This window comes from Eptesicus fuscus, chromosome 11, assembly GCF_027574615.1.
Source record: "Eptesicus fuscus isolate TK198812 chromosome 11, DD_ASM_mEF_20220401, whole genome shotgun sequence".
Taxonomy (NCBI): domain Eukaryota; kingdom Metazoa; phylum Chordata; class Mammalia; order Chiroptera; family Vespertilionidae; genus Eptesicus; species Eptesicus fuscus.
The window spans coordinates 29841028-29855552 of NC_072483.1; the positions used below are offsets into that span (position 1 = coordinate 29841028).

General features: G+C 43.6%; 1 protein-coding gene across 3 annotated transcripts in view; it reads left to right on the top strand.

The window, feature by feature from the left end:
• EPC2 (enhancer of polycomb homolog 2) overlaps window positions 1–14525 on the top strand; it is a 526369-nt gene that overhangs the window by 83016 nt on the left and 428828 nt on the right. For 2 of the 3 annotated variants that reach the window (XM_008138703.3, XM_028141258.2), the window contains exons 3-4: window positions 3149–3294; window positions 11940–12146. The exons of the other annotated variant lie outside the window; for it this stretch is intronic. In XM_008138703.3, the coding sequence (XP_008136925.1) occupies window positions 3149–3294; window positions 11940–12146 (353 nt within the window). The remainder of the gene's footprint in view (window positions 1–3148; window positions 3295–11939; window positions 12147–14525) is intronic. 3 annotated transcript variants of the gene reach the window in all.

Consider the following 14525-nt stretch of genomic DNA (forward strand, 5'->3'; position numbering starts at 1 on the left):
TTTCGTGCACCGGGCCTCTAGTCTTTAAATAACCTGTTGGTGATTGGTTTCTCTTTCATTGCCTGGCGCTGACTCTAGAGACATGATTTCAACACATACTCTGTAGCATTTTAGGGTTTGTTTGTTTTTTCCTTCATATTTTAAAAATTAGTACATACACATGCTTAAAATCCTTTATTTTTAAATCTTAAAAAGCTTTACATTTAAAATAAAGGGGACCGTATAAAAGGAACATAGATAAATTTAAAATTCTCGCCCCTATCCTTGAACTCCTACTTAAAATTCTGTTACCAATTGGGGTTACTGGCTTGGACCTCAGTTTTTCTTATCAATGCAGAAAAGATTTTAAGGCCAATGAAAATAAAAGTAAAGCAAAATGGGGTTTAGAGGAGCAGGCCAGTCAAGAGAGACAATGGCCCCGAACTCCTTGGTTATATAGTTTAAAAGAGAAATATTCTGGGTGGAGAATTTCATTTGCATTAGTGGATGACTGACAGAAAATGTTCACATGACTATATTTCTTCTGTGCATCTTACCCCTAATGCATGCAGAAAACCCTGGGGCAAGGGGTGGGGTAGGGTTTAATATCAAAACCGCAATGCAAATTTTATTATAATTAGTCCAGAACCCTAGTAAGGTCACATTGAGGTCATGTTGTTTTCCTCTGAGCTTATGCCAAGAACTGGCTGGTTCCCAACCTGCCCATTGGTGGTCTGCTGGCTGCTGGGCCACCAATAGAGAGGCTATCTGAAGGCAATGTGGTCTGACCCCGGTATAGAGCCCCAGGGAAGGCCCCACCCCAGCAGCTCATGTCTAACTTCCTACCTAACAATTCCACTTCTAGAGAACTATTACCAGTATCCTTTAAAAATATTCTGTGCAACCCTGGCCAGTTTGGCTCAGTTGGTTGGAGTGTTTGTTCCTTACACCTAAAAGTTGTGGGTTCAATTCCCGGGTCAGGGCACATACCTATATTGCAGGTTTTATCCCTGATGGAGGCACATACAATATTCTCTCTCACATCAGTGTTTCTCTCTCCCTTCCCCTCTTGCTAAAATAAATAAGCATATCCTTGGGTGGGGATTCAAAATAATAAAAATAATAACAAAATATTCTGTGCATTTATAAGATTATACACACTCATACACTCCTTCCTCTTTTAAAAACATAGCTTAGTACACTATACAATATTCTGTACCTTAGGCACCCCTCTCCTCCCAGTATTTTTATTGAGTTTTAGAGAGAGAAAGAGAATCATCGATGTGAGGAGACATTGATCCCCACACCGGGATTGAGTCCAAAACCTGGGCATGTGCCTTGACTGGAAATCAAGCCAGCAAGCTTTTGGTGTAAGGGACGATGCCCGGTGAACTGAGCTACACCGGCTAGGGCTGTACCTTAGCTTTTTTTACTCAATGTACATAAAGATTGGTTTCATTGCATATCAATACACATACGTCATTGTCATTTAATCTTAGGGCTTCAGTTTATGTACAAACCATCATTTATTTCTTTAGTCCATTGCTTGTTTTATATTTTTTACTTCTCATAGTGTCACATCTAAAACTCTTATTTCTATGTCTTTGTCTCTGTGTAAGTTTATCAGATAAATTCCTACAATAGAAACTAAATGTAAATATCCTATCTAATAAAAGAGTAATAATCAAATTAACCATCACTCCATCACACAAGATGCCTGCCCCCATGTGGTCAAAGATCCTGCCCCCATGTGGACACAAGATGGCCACCACAAGATGGCCAGCAGGGGAGGGCAGTTGGGAGGGACCAGGCCTGCAAGGGAGGGCAGTTGTGGGCGATCAGGGCAGTTGGGAGGGCAGTTATGGGTGACCAGGCCGGCAGAGGAGGGAAGTTGGGGGGGACCAGGCCTGCAGGGGAGCGCAGTTGGGGGGGACCAGGCCTGCAGGGGAGGGTAGTTAGGGGTGACCAGGCCTGCAGGGGAGGGCAGTTAGGGGCAAACAGGCTGGCAGGGGAGCAGTTAGGCATCAGTCAGGCTGGCTGGGGAGTGGTTACGGGGTGATCAGGCTGGCAGGCAGAAGCGGTTAGGGGCAATCAGGAAGGCAAGCAGGCGAGCAGTTGGGAGCCATCAGTCCTGGATTGTGAGAGGGATGTCCGACTGCCTGTTTAGGCCCGATCCCGGTAGGGCAGTCGGACATCCCTCAAGGGGTCCCAGATTAGAGAGGGTGCAGGCTGGGCTGAGGGACACTCCCCCCCCCCCCCACACACACACACCCTGTGCACGAATTTCGTGCACCGGGCCTCTAGTCAGTTTATAATTTCTTTGTCGCAGTGTTTGAGAAGGCCTCCTTCCCCCATTCATTCCAAAGTAATTTATCATCAAGTTTTAGATCTTAGTCTGTCTAATGAATAAAATATACTATTGTTACTGTATTTGCACTTAATTTAGTCAGGTTTATGATTTCTGAGCTTGTACCTGCCCATACAACATTTTTTCCCTTGCATTTTCTTATAATATTTTTATGTGTTTTATTTTTTACTGTAAAATTTGATGAATATATCATTTGTTGGTATGATGGCATGAATCAAACTTAATTTTTTAAATAAATTTTTATTGATTTCAGATAGGAAGGGAAAGAGAGAGAGAGAAGCATCAATGATGAGAGAGAATCATCGATGCTGCCTCCTGCATGCCCCCACTGTGGATCGAGTCCACTGACCAGGAATTGAAGTGTGACCTCCTGGTTCGGTGGACACTCAACCATTGAGCCACACTGCCCTGGCCAAACTTAATTTTTTAAAGATAATTAGTCTGTCGTGCCAGCTCCTCCCCTTTTAAATAATCGGTTTTGTCCTTAATGGTTTTAAATGCCATTTTCATTATATTTTGTACTTGAGTTTATTTCTGGATTCTTAATTTTGTTTCATAGCTTCTCATTGTGCTACTAAATTAACATGTTGATAAATATGTATATTTTTGTTGCTTTTAGTAAACTTTAAAACATATATGAATTAAAATATTATATTTTCATTTTTTTCCTGTCTTTCAAGCCAGTTTATAGAAGTCTGCTCATGAGCTCGTCTTTGGTCAATGCTTTATAGTTTAAGAGTATTCTGTGGTCATATATAAACAGTTTCTCCTGATTTGAACACTTTTTCTTTTCTTTTCTAGCCTTTAATCTAGACAACGAGCAACCAGATTATGATATGGATTCAGAAGATGAGACCTTATTAAATAGACTTAACAGAAAGATGGAAATTAAGCCTTTGCAATTTGAAATTATGATTGACAGACTTGAAAAAGCCAGTTCTAATCAGGTACTGTACGTTGTAAAAATGTCTTTTGTCTTATAATTAATCCAATTAGTAGCTTTATCTTACATTTTCTTTAGACCTAAAAGTATATTGCGTTTTACTGTCTTTTGAATTTCTTTTCCTCACATCCTAGAATTTCTATTTATAATATTTTTTAAACTGAATACTTAATCATAATTTCTTTCTGTGGGAGTATAAAGAGTACTGTTCTGACATTTTTATTATCCTCCTACCTAATAATACACAAATATGCAAATTAACCATACCTCCGACACACCCACAAGCCACGCCCACCATCCAATCAGAGCGAGTATGCAAATTAACCCAACCAAGATGGCTACAGCCACAGAGAGCAAGGTTTCCTAGGTAACAGAGGAAGCCAAGCTTTCCGCCTGCCCTTTCCAGGCCTAAGCCTCCACTCCAGCTACAAAGTTTCAATTATAGAAGGTAAACAAATTCAAACAGAAATGGCGGCAGAATGGAGCTTGAGAGAGCAGGCCAGGGTAGCTCCTGGCACCAGGGGAAGCAAAGCTTTCCACACACCCTGGCTGGGCCCACCCGCTTAAGGCTACAAAGTTTCAATTATAACCCCAATACTAATGCTGCTGGACTGGGAGGGAGCCCCAGGCTTGGCTCTGCTCCAGGCTACAAAGTTTCAATTGTAGAAGGAAAATAAATTCCAGATACCAGGGCCTCCGCTTGCATTGCCAGGAGGCGTGGCCGGCCTGCAAACCACCACAGGCCTCTCGCTCAGGCCGCCCCACCCTGATCCGGGACACCCTTCAGGGCAAACCAGCTGGCCCCCACCCCTGTACCAGGCCTCTATCCTATCTAATAAAAGAGTAATATGCAGATTGATCATCACTCCAACACACAATATAGCTGCCCCCATGTGGTCAAAGATCCTGCCCCCATGTGGACACAAGATGGCCACCACAAGATGGCCAGCAGGAGAGGGCAGTTGGGAGGCACCCGGCCTTGCAAGGGAGGGCAGTTGAGAGGGACCAGGCCTGCAAGGGAGGGCAGTTGGAGGTGATCAATCCTGCAGAAGCGGGCAGTTAGGAGTGACCAGGCCGGCAGAGGAGGGAAGTTGGGGGCAAACATGCTGGCAGCAGAGTGGTTAGGGGGTGATCAGGCTGGCAGGCAGAAGCGATTAGGGGCAATCAGGAAGGCAGGCAGGCAAGCAGTTGGGAGCCAGCACTCCTGGATTGTGAGAGGGGTCCCAGATTGGAGAGGGTACAGGCTGGGCTGAGGGACAACCCCCCTCCGTGCACGAATTTCGTGCACCGGGCCACTAGTTTGGATATAAAATAGTACTAGTTACAATATTATAATATTTTCTTGATCCTTTTCATAGGGCTCTTTTTGTGCTTCAGTAACTAAATTGGCTTGTTTGGGTCTCTAAGGCAAGCATCTCATACCAAATCTTGTTTAGTTGCTCAGATTTATATTAAGGTACTCCTATTTTAAATTATTTTAGAGTTACTTATTTATGTATTACTTAAAATTTTAAGTGAAGGAAAAATTATTCATAAAGTAGTGAATTTTCCTTAGTGAGACAGTCTTTATTTGGTATACAGAATTTACAATGGTATGGTCTTTCTGAAAAGTAATTAGGTAGCATACGTCAAGTATAAAATGTTTATACCTTTTGATTTAGTAATCCTACCTCTAGGAATTATTCTCAAGAATAATAATTAGTGAAAATATCAAAGATTTTTAAATAGTGATGTTCAGAGTAACTTACAGACTGTCTTTATTGTGAAATATCATACAGTCATTCAAAATTATTAGTTCACTAGAGGCCCAGTGCATGAAAATTCATGCACTAGATGGGGGTAGGGGGGGGTCCCTCAGCCGGGCCTGCCCCTTCTCACAGTCCGGGAACCCTCAGGGGCAGGAGGCGACCCGGCGATCAGGGGAAAGCGATGCCCCATCACACCTCTGCTGCCACTGCCAGCAGCTAAAGCCTTGGCCGGCCCTGGTTACCTGAGCCTCGGGCGACCCTGGGCGGCTGGGCAGCCACCATCTGAGGCTTGCCTGCGTCTCGGTCATTGGCTGGGCAGCTGCCAGCCAAGGCTTGCCAGCACCTCGGGCCGGCTGGGGGACTGAGGGGACTAGGGGTCTCCGGAGGGAGGTGTGCAGAGTGGCCAGGTCTGCCTGGGGGCGGGCCCAGCCTTGCCACGTGCCTGCCGCCCTGGGAGGACTAAGGGGACTGGGCACCACCATCTTGTGGCTGTGGGCACCGCCATCTTTGAGGGCAGGGCAGTCAATTAGCATATTCCCTCCTTATTGGCTATGGGCACCGTCATCTTTGCGACAGCGTGAGGGTCAATTAGCATGTTCCCTCTTTATTAGATAGGATTTTATAATTAACCATTTCAAAACTAGGATACAGAATTGTTTAAATGTAAATGAGTTTTACTTTTAAAGCCTTTAAATTTATACTTGTGCATAGAATAAAGAACAAGAAAGTCCAACAAAATGGCAGCAATGATTTCATTTAAGTTATGGAATTATTGGTGATTTTTTATATTTTCATTCTGTTTTCCAATTTTACTATAATCATGTGTTGCTATTGTAATTAGATTTTTTTAAACTATCTTTTAAAACAATTGTTGGTATACCAGTGTGATATATTAATGTACTAATTATTATTAAAGTAGTAAGAAGTTACAGATATAAATAAACTTTTAAAAATAGTCTTAAAACTTTTCACTAGTTTACTCATGCAAACATTAATTTTCTTAACTCCCACCTTAAGTCCTTTGAATTCCTGAGGCATTACCAGCTTTCAGAACATTTCTAAAAACTTTTATATTGTAAAGTGACTTTGCTCGTATTTAGCCTTCCTACCAATCTCCTTCCCAGGCCCAACTGCCCTCCCTTGCCAGCCTGGTCGCCTCCAACTGCTCTCCCCTGCAGGCCTGGTTCCCCCCCCCCCCCAACTGCCCTCCCCTGTAGGCCTGGTTCACCCCAACTGCCCTCCCCTGCCGACCTGGTCGCCCCTAAAATGCCCTCTCTGCCAGCCTGGTCCCCCCAACTGCCCTCATCTGCAGGTCTGGTCCCCCCCCCCAACTGCCCTCCTCTACTGGCCTGGTCCCCCCCAACTTCCCTCCCCAACTGCCCTCCTCTGCCGGCCCAGTCACCCCTAACTGCCCTCCCCTGCAGGCCTGATTGCCCCAACTGCCCTCTCTTGCAGGCCTGGTCCCTCCCCTGCTGGCCATCTTGTGGTGGCCATTTTGTGTCCATATGGGGTGGCCATCTTGTGTGTTGGAGTGATGGTCAATTTGCATATTACTCTTTTATTAGATAGGGTTTTCCTAGCAATCTTAAGCTCAATCAGTCTTTTGGTATTTCTACTGTTTTTCATGGTTGCTCAGAAATTACTCACAGTGGCCGAAATTATATCATCAGAAACCTTCACCTCTCTGTTCTTTAATATGCTTTTTTTCATTCAGTCAGTAATATTTATTAAGTGTTCAGGTGAACAGGAGAGGTGACAAAAGTTCTCATGTTGTGGAACTTATTTTCTAAGTAGGGACCAGATAAACAAAAAGCATGTAAATAATGCAATTAACTATACACATACATCAGCATTATCTTATTTTAGATCTCTTTGCTCAGTGACAAGCTTCTAGGCCCTAAAGGAACTGGCTTGGCTCAAAGCATGATAGTTACTCTCAACTCCAGATGATCCTATATAGTATTCCTTATCTCTCCTGTGACTCACAGAACTCAGAATCATGTATTTTTTTTATTCCTTTCCTTTAGTCTCTTAAGTTTCTAATTCTGACTTTTCTTTGAGTATTAGCATATTCCTTGAATATTTCATTTTCAATTTTCTCTTCTCTCATTTCTCTTCTCTGCCCCAAAATTCTCTGCCAACGGTCCCTATATTTGACCCTTTCTTTCTTAATAAACTGCCCCCTATATCTCTCCTTTTTCTGTCACTGTTAAATTTCCAAAAGATTAACCACCACAATCTATTTCAGTTTATAGAAATTCTATAAGGTCCACCGGTGAGTGACCTTCTAAATTGTCATCCAAGAGCCTCTTCTCAACCTGTACCCTACTTAATATCTCTGTAGTATTGGATGCTATTGACCTCCACATTTCCTGGTTCTTGCTGTCTTCATCTCCTCTTTCATTCCTCCTCTACATATTATTTTTGCTATTTTCTTCGGTATCTGCCCTCCGAATTTATTCTTGTATCTCAAACTACTACTGCAGGCCCTCTTACATAGTGTTCTTGTGATTCTGGCCTGCATTTCACTGCACTAATACTCAGTTCTAGAGTTTTTATATTGTTCTCTTATTGTTTAATTTGTATTTGTGTTATTTTACCTCTTTGGCCATATTTTAAGTTTCTTTAGGTTGTGGATTTATCTTAAAATTTGTTCACCTTCCTCACAAACTATAACACAATGAGTAATTATTGGCTACTTATTGTTTAATTGAATATTTTATATATAAAACATTAATGTTTACATGTAATTTATTCATTTGTGTATCTAAAATGTGTTTATTGAAATTGCTTGATCATCAGTTTTGTATGTAAACAAACTGATCCTTTTTTTTTCTTTTTTTTTTATTGAGGTATTATATGTGTACATATCTTACCATTGCCCCACCCCACCCCACACCCATACATGCCCTCACCCCTAAATGATCCTCTTCCTCATGGAGCTAGTAGCAGTCTAGAAGAAAAGGCCATACAGTAGAATAATTTTTAATCTCCCCATTCTCAAACCCCCAAAGTAAGTAAATCAAACAACTCAGACCTTTCTTGGGAATAGTAAATTTATCCCAGATGCTTTGCCAGTTAAATACTGTTTTCTACTACTTTCTAGTAGACAAAGAGCTAAGTGGCAAGACTTCTTGCTAAGGTTCAAAAGTAGTAGAATTCTGATTTTGTGGGGTTTTAATCATGTGACATAATTTGGGAGTACTTTATCTGCAAATAATTCTTGCCCATTCAGATTGATGCTGTCACTAATGATAGTGGTGATAGTGATATTAATTGCCTTAGAATTGCTACAAATAATTTAATGGAATGATTATGACCAAGATTATTCAATAAAATGAAAATTTGCCGAAACCGGTTTGGCTCAGTGGATAGAGCGTCGGCCTGCGGACTGAAAGGCCCTAGGTTCGATTCCGGTCAAGGGCATGTACCTTGGTTGCAGGCACATCCACAATAGGGGGTGTGCAAGAGGCAACTGATCGATGTTTCTCTCTCATCAATGTTTCTAACTCTCTATCCCTCTCTCTTCCTCTCTGAAAAAAATCAATAAAATATATTAAAAATAGTAATAAAATAAAAATTTGCTATCTATACTAATAATAGGGGGATATGCAAATTGTACGGGATGCTGTCACTGTAACAGTAATGACCAGCAGGCTGCGTGGGGCAACCAGGCTGGCAGGGGAGTTAGTGAGGGACTACCGAATGACTGAACAGCAGGCTGCATGGGGCGACCAGGCCAGCAGGGGGGTTAGTGAGGGATGACTTAACGACAGAACAGCAGGCTGCATGGGGCAACCAGGCCGGTGAGGGGGGACAGTAAGGGGCAACCAGGCTGGCGGGGGGGGGCATTTGGGGGTGATCAGGCTGGCAGGGGGGGGCAGTTGGGCAACCAGGCTGGCAGGCAGAGGCAGTTCGGTATGAGCAGGCTGGGGGGGGCGGGCAGTTAGGGGCGATCAGGTAGGTAGGCAGGTGAGCAGTTAGGAGCCAGCAGTCCCAGATTGTGAGAGGGATGTCCAACTGCCGGTTTCATAAACCGACAGTTGGACATCCCCCAAGGGGTCCCAGATTGGAGAGGGTGCAGGCTGGGCTGAGGGGACACCCCACCCCAACCCCCATGCACGAATTTCGTGAACAGGGCCTCTAGTATAATATAAAAACAGCAGTTGACTAAAAAAATACAGTTAACACTAGAAAAAATTGTCAGGATGTTCAACTGTAAATTGTGTATTGAGTTCTTATGACCTGAAATACAAAGAGGGTACTTAACCAGGCAGAAGGAAATTTCTAGCAGGAGCAGAAAGTATCAGAGAAGGAAATCCGTGGCAGTGTTTTAATCCCCTAATGCCTCCTGCAACAGGATAGTGTTATTTTGATAGTATTATTATATAAGACACTCACTACTGCTCTGTTGGTTGACGGAAAGAATTCAATCCTTCTCACCAGTCTAAGATTAGATTCAAATTTTTATTTACTGAGTGAATGTTGTAAAATTTTATCAGAAGCAGAATGACCAAACAGCTCAAGCACATGTAGCATAATCACAGCATTGTTTCCCTTGGTCCCCAGAGCACATGAGAGCTGCTAAAGATGCTGTGATGCTGTCAGCATGAGGGGGAATTTCATTACATCCATAATGCTTGATTCTTATTCGGCCACTGTCCTTGTAGACTTTGGGGGCACATATCACCATTCCAGAGAACTTCACCCATAGTAAAAAAAAAAAAAAAAAAGTGTCCATTTAAAGTTGATGTTTGGAAATATTGATTCTTTTCATTTGGTCTCATGTTCCAGCCTCTGGCCCTTCACTTGAAAGACCAAATTGCTCAGCTTCTCAGATGCATTTAAGCTAACTCCTCTGAGACCTTGAATAAACCAAAGAATGGCCACTTAAAATTTTAATGCAGTTGTTACATGGACTAGAATACTTAAATTTACATTGTCAGTGTATTTTCTTTCTGTGGTCAAACTATCTTGGCAGCCAAATTATATAAGAAACCAACTAATGAGCCCTAGTAATCACTGCCATAGGACTGGAAGTCCAAGTGGTCATTACGTTATTCCATAAAGTTATACCCATACTAGAGGCCCAGTGCATGAGATTTGTGCACAGGGGGGGGGGGGGGGCATCCTTCAGCCTGGCCTGCACCCTTCTCCAATCAGGGACCCCTCGAGAGATGTCCAGGACCACTGGCTCCTAACCACTCGCCTGCCTGCCTGCCTGATCGCCCCCTAACTGTCCCCCTGCTGGCCTGGTCATCCTCCAACTGCCCCCCTGCCGGCCAGGTTGCCCCCCAACTGCCCCCCTGCCAGTCTGGTCGCCCCCTAACTGTCCAGAAGTAAGTCAGACGTCCGGAAGATATCTGGTCACCCGGTCTACTTAGCATATTACCCTTTTATTAGTATAGATAAGTCAGATCATATTAGAAATTTATTTGATGGGTCATGCCTTCTTCAGATGACTTCATAAAAGCAACAGATCAATTCATATGTGGATCTTATAATTTAAGTGAGAAAATTTTGCCCTTCATTTCATAAGGAGGAAGGAAACAGATGTGACCAAGCAAAGTTTTACAAACATTAGTTTGAGATTTGTTTGCATTATACTGGGTGCATTGATAAAGGATTAGATCCCAATGTCAGAGTTACTAGAGAAACCATCATAGAAAACTGTCACATAACAGGAGGAGTGTTGAGAACAAAAATTATCTAGTATATAACCAGCTTGGATAGAGGAATTGCTTTTATCTGTAATTGGTATAAGAAATTCAAAATTACATGGTGTTGAAACTTCTGGAAATGTGCTAAAAATTTTGCCTTTACAATTTTGAAACAGGCATTATATATTTAGTTGCAATATATTAGGACATACAAGGTTGGGCAAAAGTAGGTTTACAGTTGTGAATACATGAAAGAGTTTACTTCTTGTATTATTATTTACTAGGGTTCCCTTGGGTTGTGGGGCGGCCTGAGCGAGGGGCCTGTGGTGGTTTGCAGGCCTGCCACGCCCCCCTGGCAACCCAAGCGGAGGCCCTGGTATCTGGGATATATTTACCTTCTATAGTTGAAACTTTGTATCCTGGAGCGGAGCCAAGCCTCCTGCTCGCTCCGTGGCCGTGGCCGGCAGCCATTTCTGTTTGGATTTGCTTGCCTTCTATAATTGAAACTTTGTAGCCTTGAGTGGAGGCTTAGGCCAGCCAGGGCAGGGGAAAGCATGGCCTCTTCTATCGCCTTGGAAACCCAAGCCTCCCTCCTACTTTCTCCCTCGCTGTAGCCATCTTGGTTGGGTTAATTTGCATACTCGCTCTGATTGGCTGGTGGGCGTGGCTTGTGGGTATAGCGGAGTTAGGGTCAATTTGCAGATTGCTCTTTTATTAGGTAGGATTGCATTATTTTCCATACAAACAATTGTAAACCTACTTTTGCCACACCCTGTATTTGTCTTTTACTTTGGAGAGGAAGAAAAAGAAACCTGTATCTTGCAGTTTCTGTTGATAAATACACAGACAAAAAGTTAGACTATTGAAAATTAGTGGATCCTCAAGTGTGTAGAATCATAGAATATTAGAATTTTGAAGGACCAAAGTTATCTTCTAGTTCAAGACTTACCTGAGGCATAAATCTTTTGTGGTCTTCCCAACTATCATTCATCCAAGCTTCTTAAATATTTTAAGTGGTGGTACTCCCTACCTATCAGGGCAAAATATAAATTTTCAGGTAAATCACCTATTAATAAATCCTTTGTTTGATTGAATTGAATTGTGTTTCTGACATCATGATATCTGATAATAATTGTTTTATTTGACTTATCACATTTTTTACCAAATGTATAATTTTAACTATTTTTGATTTCTCTTTTTTCAAGCATTGTAGTTGATAATATGTAATTTTTTAAATTTAGCTTGTAACACTTCAAGAAGCAAAACTGCTGCTAAACGAAGATGATTACCTTATTAAAGCGGTATATGACTACTGGGTGAGAAAACGTAAAAACTGCAGGGGGCCATCCCTCATCCCCCAGATAAAACAAGAGAAAAGAGATGGCTCTACTAACAATGACCCTTATGTTGCCTTTCGGAGGAGAACAGAGAAAATGCAAACTCGAAAGGTAATGTGTAAATTTGAATTAATTGAATGTACTTTAATAGTATTTAAGACAAGTATTTTTTCTGCTAACAATTTGAATAATTTTCAATACTTTGAAAATAAAGAGACAATATGATATTGAACTTTATGTTAGAAATCCTGCTCTTCAGTAGATTTTATTGATCAATTGTGTACAGTTTTTATCTAATCCCATGCCCCTTATAAATCTATTGATCATACCAGTTTAGACTTGCAGTTGAAGTGATATAAGGAATTAATGTCTTTATGTACCTTGGACATTTTGATCTCTTCAGTAAGCTCTGACAATCTGTACATGTTCTTTATTTGGGAAGCCCAAGGACTCACAGTTCCTTTGAAACCATATTCTAATCCTTGAAAGTAAATATGGGCTTTACTGCCTCTAGCTACGACACGATCGTGGGAAGTAGGGAAAGGTTCATTTTCAAGCCTATTATGCCAACAGTCAGAGGTAATGCAGTGGAATCTTTTTCTCCTTTTCTGAGTTGTCAGGTGTGTCGGATTTCAGATTGGTAAACGTGTCCCCATCTGGCAAGTTCATAAGCAGTATGAGCCAGATTTTTAAGTAAGAGGTCTCATGCTGTGGAATGACATGGTAGAGGAAAGCATTATTTCAGATGAGTATTCACTGCCTTCCTTTTCTCGTAATTAACAGTAAGAACCACACATGGTAACACATTCTCTAACATTGTAAAATATTAAGAACATATAAATGTAAAAACCATAAGGAATTATAATTGTAGGCAAAACATTTTCTGTGGATTTCTGTTTCTCCTAACATTGAAAGCTTGTCCTCCTCAGCTGTTAGTGTAACAGCTGGGAAGCTTAACAGCTGCCAGGGATAGTATAGTTTAGGACCGTGGTCGGCAAACTGCGCCTCGCGAGCCACATGCAGCTCTTTGGCCCCTTGAGTGTGGCTCTCCCACAAAATACCACGGCCTGGGCGAGTCTATTTTGAAGAAGTGGCGTTAGAAGAAGTTTAAGTTTAAAAAATTTGGCTCTCAAAAGAAATTTCAATCGTTGTACTATTGATATTTGGCTCTGTTGACTAATGGGTTTGCTGACCACTGGTCTGGGACATAAAGGGAGTGCAGAGTTCTGACCTGCATTTCCGTTCTCCTGCAAGGGAAATGGCAGAAGAGAGACAAAGCAGATTTTGTACTGTTGATATTTGGCTCTGTTGACTAATGAGTTTGCCGACCACTGGAACTCGCCTACTGGTTAACAAGCAGAGTTAGGAGAAACCAAGATGGCGGCATAGGTGAAACACCTAACCTGCAGCCGGGCACAACAATTTCAAAGGCACAACTAGAGGTCAGAACGGACATCGTCCAGAACCACAGGAGAGCTGGCGGACTGAAATGCCCACAGCTGGGGGGAAGGAGAAGGCCACGGGGACAATCGGGGGAGCCGTAAAAGCCTGAGGTATGGAGAAACTGGCGGAGACACGAGCACGCGCGCCTGCGGGGAGGATGGAGCCGGAGAGGAAGGGGCGGCTGACGGCCTGGCCGGCGTTCACTGGCAGGAAGGAGATAAAGGCTCCGGAGTGCGCTAAGCGCCGGCTCCGACTGCACTGAGCGCCAGTTCCGGGCGAAACCCTGGGAAGCCAGGCGCAGGCTGGGGGAATGAATCTGGGCTGTGGGGCGCAGGCACAGAGGAGCGGAGGAAGGCAGAGCTCCAGAGGCGCGCACGGGAAGGGGCGCAAAGGACGGACTGTTGCCTGCGCCACTGAACTGCCCTAGCGGGAAGGAGACATAAGCTCAGGACCGTGCTGAACCCCAGTTCCGACTGCACTGAACCCCAGTTCCGGGCGAAACCCTGAGAAGCCAGGCGCACGCAGGGGGAATGAATTTGGGCTGTGGTGGCGGAGGCACAGAGAAGCGGCGGCTCCAGACGCGCGCACTGGAAGGTGCGCAGAGGACGGACTTTTGCCTGCGCCACTGGGTGGCCCTCTGGGAAGGAGACAGGGACGCCAGACTGCGCTGAGACCCAGTTCCGACTACACTGAAGCCCAGTTCCAGGCGAGAATCTGGGAGTCCAGATTCATTAGGGGAGGGACTGGACTGTTTGGCAGTGGGCGAAACTCCAGGGCGCGTTTCTCTCGGGGGTGTCTGCGGGGAATACAGAGGGACACAGACACAGGAGCCTCATAGGGCGGGGCTGACAGGAAGCCAAGGTTGTAGGCTCCACTCTGTAGCTCCGCCCCAGCCAAGCTGAGCAGAAGCTTTTTCCTGCTGAGTGCCTCAGGTAGTGGCTGACCCACACTACATTGGAGACCCAGAAACGAGGGCATCTAGTGGTTGGTGGGAGATGACACCAGATTTCAATCACTTGCATAAGGGAGGCATTCTAGAGGCAGACT